We start from the raw sequence: 6,939 nt of genomic DNA on the forward strand, positions 1-6,939 counted from the left end.
GCAGACCAGAAGACTGGCTGAGCGTCCCCCTCCCCCGCTGGAATCACAGAGCTAGTTGTTTCAGGGATCTGGGTCCTTGTGAGAAGCTTGATCTTCCTCTCAGCCCCAGATGCATCCCCAGGGCCTGGCAGCGGGTGCACCCAGCCCGGTGAAGCCCGGATGCCGGCTACATGGGCCGGGGCGGCCCCAGCAAGGGGTGAGGCCACCCCTCGCCTGCCTGCGCTAGCTCCCCACAAGCATTTCTCTCTTGAAACAGTCAGCTAACCAGACACCCCGCCTGGTGCCTGCAGGGCGGCATTCACCCAGCTCCCAGCTTGGCTGGGCGCCAGGGCCCAAAAAATGCCGTCAGCCACCCAGAAACCCAGCTCTGGGATTCGCCCGGGAGGAAACCATGGCCCCATATTGGACCCGATTTGCCTACTGAATAGGCCTTGGGTAGGGGTGGGGGGCCAGGGAAGGAAGGCTCTGGCTGGCCAGCCAGCAGCCTGGGGCCTGAGATTTGCTCAGATGCAGATGCAGCCCCTGGAGGGCGGGGGCAGGGGTGGTGGTGCCTGGCTGTGCCCCAGGGCTGGGGCGCTGTCTCCGCCCTTGTGAGGCTTCTGGTGCCCACATCCTCCAAGGAGGGCCTGGGGCGAACCCCACTCCTGCCTTGGCCGAGGCCCTCCCGCACGGGACCCCATACGTACAGAAAGCAACACACAAAATGCAGCCCACGTAGATAAAAAGCTTTTTTTTTTTTTTTTTAATTTTATCAAACTGGTCTGTACAAAAGTTAGCGTTGCTTGGTCAGAAAGCAGCAGAACACAGCAGGTAGTGGCGGCGGAAGGCCAGACTCCGCGCGGAGCAGCAGAGTCAGCATGAAAATGAGCTGTAGTTCCCTGCCCGCTCGCCCAGGAAGAGACAGGCCAAAAAAAAAAAAAAAAAATTGTTTCTAGAAAAAGGTAGGAAAAAGTAGAAAAAGTAAAAAGAAGCGACTTCTCAGACGTCTCTCTATGTACAAAGTTGAAAGGCACAAGGTTCCATGAAGTAGGCGCGGTCAGGGCTCTGCACACAGCGGAAGCAGGGGTTACTCCTCTAAGACTAAGCCTCTAAACACTTTAGTGGATGAGGTTTCAGCTTCACAGCTTGTAGGTGGCGTCTGGTTCCTAAGAGCCCCGATGAATGAGCTACCCCGTCGCAGGAAATCCCCATCCTGGGCGGAGACCAACTGGAGCCACAGCCCTGCCTTCCAAATGTCGGGTGGATGCCGGCACCGGGGCCAGGGCGCCCCAACCCAGTCAGAGACACTGCAAGGCAAGTCCCTTCTCCTCCCTGGGCGGGGGTGGTGGGGGGGACCCCAGAGGGGCCTGGAGCTTAGGAGGATGAGGGGGCACCCCACCTGACCTCCCAGCCCTCGTGCTCAGCCACCGGCCTCCGTTTTGTCTTCAATTCTACTCTCAGTACGAATGGACTTCATTAATTAAAGATAAAATAATACAGAACATAAATACACTTCAACAGCTTCCCAAACAAATCGAATGTGTTTAAGCTTCAAAAATAACAATTAAAAAAATAAAATAAAAAGAGAGAAATGTTAGTCGCAGCCAAACCTTGCCAGGAAGAGCCTTTCATGGCAGGCAGCACCTCAGAGCGGACAGGCCGGTCCCCAGAGGGGCTCCTGCAATGGGGTCCCCTGGAGGTCTCCACGCACGTGAGGCCGGTGGGGACCCTGGAGCACAGGAGGCCGGAGACCCCACGCCTCTTCCCTCCTTTCTGTTTTGTGCTGTGGCTGCTCCGTCCACCGAGAGGCAAAACCGAGGCGCTGGTGCCGGCAGGGAAGAGGGCCCAGTGGCAGTCCTTGGTTCCAGAGTCGCCAGCCACGGTGAAGAGAGCACGGGAAAGGGGCTCTGTCAGACGCAGGGAACATGGAGATCTGGAAGCCCCCACGTGGGTTACAAAGCGAGGCTTCCCGGCACACTTCAGCCTGCACCCGCCGGGCCGTCCCCGGCCCTCCCTCGCTAGCGCACCCCTCCCACTAGACAGGAGGCTCCATCCATCCTCGCCGAGATCCAGGCTGTCCCGCACCGACGCCAGTCCCCTCCCTGGGGCCACAGCACCCTCAGGGCCTGGTCAGGGTCGTGTACACGGGCTGGTCCCAGTTGCCGGGCGGGCTGTGGGCAGGCGGCACAGAGAGGCCGCTGAGCAGGGGTGAGGCATAGGGCCGCCGAGAAGGGTGGAAGTAGGGGCACTGGTAGAGGCTGGACGGGCAGCCGGGGTACGGGCCGTAGTAGCTGGGGGCCTGCAGGTCGGTGTAGTCGCCCTGTGAGCTGCTGAAGGAGCTGGTGGCCGCGGCGGGGGCGGCTGTGGTGACACTGGCCTGGCCGCTGTAGGAGCCGTAGTCGGCGCGGCCCGGGGAGCTGTGTGACTGGTCTCCATAGTGGCCAGGGCTCAGCTGCTCCGTCTTGATGTGCGGCCGCGGGGGGCCCGCCTCGGTGGGCGACGCGGAGGCTGACGGGGCTCCCTTGTGGGCCCACACGGGGGACGCCCCAATGCCTGCCGCCCCCGAGTGTGAGTAGGAGGCAGCCCCGTAGGAGCTGGCGGCCGGCTGGCCTGGCTCCGTGGGCAGGGCCGAGTGGCCGTTGAGGGGCAGGTACTGGTCGAACTCATGCACATCGAAGGTGTCCATGTTGCCGATGACCTCGCTGCTCAGCTCTGAGATGTCCACGTTGCTGAAGTCGATGTTCTGACGCCCGCTGTCCGCCAGGCGGCGGCCTTCCAGCTTCAGCTCTGGCTTGCCCCCGTGGTGCAGGTCCGTCTTGGGGGTGGTGGGTGGGGTGGGTGGCCCGTGGGTCTGCCCTGAGGACAGAGCATGTTTCAGAGATGAATGCCCCTTCTGTGGGGGGCCGGCCAGGCCAGCGATGCGCACCCGGAGGAACGCGAGCCCGCTAACTGCCGCAGGTAGAAATCAACGGCTTTTTGTTTCTGTACGTTTCCCAGAAATTCCAGCACAGCCAGACCTAGACCTCACTCCTTGGCCGAGGAAATTCCGTTAAGCACTGTTCTAGGGCAAGAGCTGGGGCTGCGGAGGCCCCGCTGTGAAGACCAAGGTAGGGGAAAGAAAAGGAAGTGCCCGGCCCCCTGCACACGACCACAACGGGACCCACACAAAACGTGTTCTCCCGGAGGCTCGCAGCTTTCGCCAGCTTGACCGAGACTGCTCGGCTGGCCAGGATTCTCCCCGTCTGTCTGATGTTAGCTGGGCAGCTGACCGCCACGCCAGGGGCAGGAGTGCTGGGTCAGCACCAGCAGGAAGGCCAGTGGAAGCAGAAACGCCTTCAGGCGGAGCAGAACACACCCACATCACCCAGCTCCAGACCACAGCAAAGCTGGGAGACCCTCAGTGCTAGGTGGGGGCTAAGCAGACCCCCGGCCGCCCGTGTGCATCGGGGAACCTGGGATTATCTCAGCGCCACCTGTCCTGGGAGTGAGCCCCACTTCCCACCCCCACTACCCATCTCAGCAGACGCCGAGACCCCCACTTCTCCTGCTGGGGCAGGCACCTGCTGTGGGGCCCCGGGAGCCCACCTGTGTGGTCGCTGTGATGGTGCGGGTCACCTAGGCTGGCATCAGCCTTGTACACGGTGCTGCCAGGGTGGGGGCCCAGCTCAGGTCCGGAGTCAGAGTCGCCTTGGCCCGTCTTCACGCTCTTCCTGCGGCGTGGCTGGTACTTGTAATCTGGGTGGTCCTTCTTGTGTTGGACCCGCAGCCGCTCTGCCTCCTCCACGAAGGGGCGCTTCTCACTCTCGCTCAGCAAGCTGCAGCAGCAAGGGCAGACGTGGGATGGCCTGGGTCCCCACTGCTGCCCCAGGGGCAGGGCCTCACCCACCCCGACACTCACGGGGAGGCCCGTGCGTGCCCCTGCACCTCAGCAGGCACCAGGCAGGCTCTCCCCTCGCCAGGGACAGGGCGCTCAGGCCAGCGAGGAGTTCTGGTGAGGTCTGTTCTCACCAGGGTCACAGGAACGTGCTACAACAAGACCTAAACCTTCCCACTCCATCATCTTCTTACTTCCCTTCGCTCAGAGCCTGTGTAAGTCCCCTCCCTTTGGGGCTTTCTCAGGCAGGCGGGGAGGAGGCTGAACCCAGCAGAGAACACACCAGGGACAAAGCAAGACTTCCTGAGAACAGGCAGGGATACCTTGGGCATCTGGGCTTCCCAGACCCCCAGAAAAACTGGCAAAACCCGTGTGATCCTCCCTGAGGCTCAGAACACACACGGTCCTCTCAAACCTTTCCAGAAACTCACCTCCAACCACCTACGGGACAGGCTGCAGGGCTGCCAGAGTCCGCTGTGCCCAGAGCAGACAGAGACAGGCACACAGAGGACAGACGTCCCAACTCCCAGTGCCCACTCCCAAGGAGAGGGGCAGGAAATGGGAGCCAGTGCCCCAAACCCACAGCCATCCATTTTAAACCCAAGTAGAATAGAACACATTTGGTGGGGATAGGCAGTTCTCAGCATCACTGCTGTCCTACTTTCTGTAAAAATGTCCAGCTTTGCCATCCCCAAGTATGTGCGCAGCGTGCCCGTGCTGGACCCCTCCTGTATTTCTCATCCTTCCCTGCACAGGGTGCAGAGGTGGGAAAGGAGGAAAAAGCTGTGGGGACCCTCCACCTTCATGGAGGAGGCAGACGTGCACCCCTCCAACTAACTGCCTTCTCTTCCCCACATGGTGGTCAGAGTGGAGGGGAACCCTTTCCAAAGAGGGACACTTCCATAGGGCACTACCCTGCCTGCTACTGTGTCCTGCTTCCAGACAGAAGCCACCTTCCCTTGGAGAGGGCCAGGCCTCCAGACTCTGGGGCCGCTCACGCGTGGGGTCCCCAATCCCCACATGCCATCCCAGCCTTCCGCAGGCTGCTGGCGACTGAGGGAGCGTGCTAGGGTTTGCACACTCGCGGGGCAGCCCTCTGTGGCCCTGACCACCTGTGCAGCCCAGTCAAAGAGGGGGTTCCTACTGGGACTGGCCCTGAGAACAGCCACTGGGAGCAGGGCCATCTTCAGGGTCCCTGCGCACCTCCCCCAGAACCGCTCGCAGCCCGCCCGCGTGGCTGCGGGGCCCGTCCCTGCACACACGCACACCCGGGCACCGCGCACTCACCGCCACAGCTTGCCCAGCGTCTTGCTGAGCTCGGCGTTGTGCAGGTGCGGGTACTGGTCCGCCAGCTTGCGGCGCGCCGCCTGCGCCCACACCATGAAGGCGTTCATGGGCCGCTTCACGTGAGGCTTGGCCTTGAGCGCGCCGCCGCCGCCCCCGCGCACGGGCATAGGCACCAGGCTCCAGTCGTAGCCCTTGAGCACCTGCGACACGGCGTCGCGGATGCAGGCCGGGAAGCGCTCGTCCGCCGCCTCGGCCGCGTCGCCCCGGACGCCGCCCCCCGCGCCCGCCGCGCGGCCCAGGCCCTCGGACCCGGTAGGCGACGGCGGCGCGTCCGAGTCCGAGTCCTCCACGTGCGACATGGAGCTGGCGGTGCCGGACGGGCTGCAGGGCGGCTGGGCGCGGGCCTCGCTCATGTCCAGCATCGGGGCCGCGCGCGGACGGGCGCGCACCGGGACCCGCGGGGCCGCTGCTCAGCTGCGCCGCGGCCGCTCCGGGACCCGAGGTCGCCGCGCCGTGGTCCGACCTGCGTCGTCGTCGCCGCCGCCGCTGCCGCCGCCCGACCCGGGCCTCCCCGCCGCCGCCGCCGCCGAAGCTCCGTCCCGACCGAGGACCCGCAACAAGTTTCTTTAAGCGGCGGCCGCGAGGCCCCGCCCCCTCCCCGGCTCCTCATTGGCCGGCGCGCGCCCCGCTGCCCTCGGGGGCGGAGCCTGGCGCCCGCCCCTCCCCCATCCGAAGAAAGTGCCGCGGTTCCCTCTGCGCCCCCGCACGCCCCGCCCGGCGCCGCCCCGCGCCTGGGGCCACTTTTCCAGTCGGGTCGGGGAGGGAAAGGGGTCGAGGACCGGGGACGGCGGGGCGCTCCGGGGTGTCTCTGCGAGGCGCGTCGCGGCTTCTGCGGGTCCTGCCCCCGGCCGGGTCGCCAAGCCCGGGGAAGCCCGCTCCGCTTGGAGGCGGGTCCTCCAGAGCTTCCCCCACAGGCGGTCCTGAGCCCCGACGTCTCGCCCGCAACCCAGAGGCGCCGGGGTCAACTCCTGCCAGCCTGCAGCCCAAGGGAGGGTTGGCTCGGCCGTGTAGCCTCAAAGCCCGGGCTCCCCGCCCGCAGGGCCAGCGCGCCGGGCAAGACCCTCCAGGGCGCCCTTGGTTTGCGCGCCGCGCACGTCCAGGTAAAGCGCGCCCAAGGGCCGCGGCTGGGAGCTGGACGATCCCAGGTCCCCCGCCCAGTCCGGTATGAGCGGGGAAAGCGCGGGCGGGAGAGCGGCCCCAGGAGCCGGGCAGCAGAGGGAGGCGGGAGCGCTGGGCAGGGACTGAGCTGACCCTACTTGTGGAGTCCCTGGGGCCGCCCGGCGGATGGCGTGGCCGGACGCGGGGGCCTAGGGCCTTCCGGGCCTGACCCGTTGAGGGCGGGGGGCGCTGAGGCTCTCCGGCTGGGCGGCCCTGGGTGGTCCAGCGAAGGTGATGGCCGCCCCGAGGCGCCTTCGGTGGAGGAGATGGGCGCGTCAGCCTGGAGGGAAGGGGGCGGGCTGTGCCGCCCGTCTTGGGGCAGTGGGGTCGGAGAGGGGACATTTCTCCTGAGGCTAGAGCTGGGCCGTGGCTCCGAGTCCCCGCCCGAGGCCGCCCCCGCGAGTTGGCTTTGGGCCTGACAGTCCCCGAGGGCGGCTCAGATTCTTTTGCCAAACCCTCGGGGAGGCGAGGAACCGGCTGCCCAGAGCTTCGCCACAGGCCCCCGCGTGGCCGAGTGGGAACACGTGTGGCTGCGAGCTCTGGGTCCCGCGCCCTGGGTGACCCTAGACAAGGGCACCGAT

The 6,939-nt window shown here is 65.4% G+C and overlaps 1 protein-coding gene across 1 annotated transcript; it reads right to left on the minus strand.

The window, feature by feature from the left end:
• Positions 1–738: 738 nt before the first annotated feature.
• Positions 739–5,704, minus strand: SOX8 (SRY-box transcription factor 8). The gene is made up of 3 exons (XM_059155042.1): positions 5,141–5,704; positions 3,565–3,794; positions 739–2,835 (listed from the first exon to the last, which is right to left on the minus strand). Exons 1-3 carry the CDS (start codon positions 5,560–5,562, stop codon positions 2,099–2,101), a joined length of 1,389 nt encoding a protein of 462 aa, XP_059011025.1. The 5' UTR covers positions 5,563–5,704; the 3' UTR covers positions 739–2,098.
• Between the last annotated feature and the right edge of the window lie 1,235 nt (positions 5,705–6,939).

Source organism: Mustela lutreola, chromosome 17 (genome assembly GCF_030435805.1).
Source record: "Mustela lutreola isolate mMusLut2 chromosome 17, mMusLut2.pri, whole genome shotgun sequence".
Taxonomy (NCBI): domain Eukaryota; kingdom Metazoa; phylum Chordata; class Mammalia; order Carnivora; family Mustelidae; genus Mustela; species Mustela lutreola.

Coding starts and splice junctions, on each gene's coding strand:
- SOX8 (XM_059155042.1), bottom strand. CDS start 5,562: ATGCTGGACATGAGCGAGGCCCGCGCCCAGCCGCCCTGCAGCCCGTCC. Junction 3,795..5,140: donor ACGCTGGGCAAGCTGTGGCG/GTGAGTGCGCGG, acceptor TTGCTGCTGCAG/CTTGCTGAGCGAGAGTGAGA. Junction 2,836..3,564: donor CCATCACAGCGACCACACAG/GTGGGCTCCCGG, acceptor CTCTGTCCTCAG/GGCAGACCCACGGGCCACCC.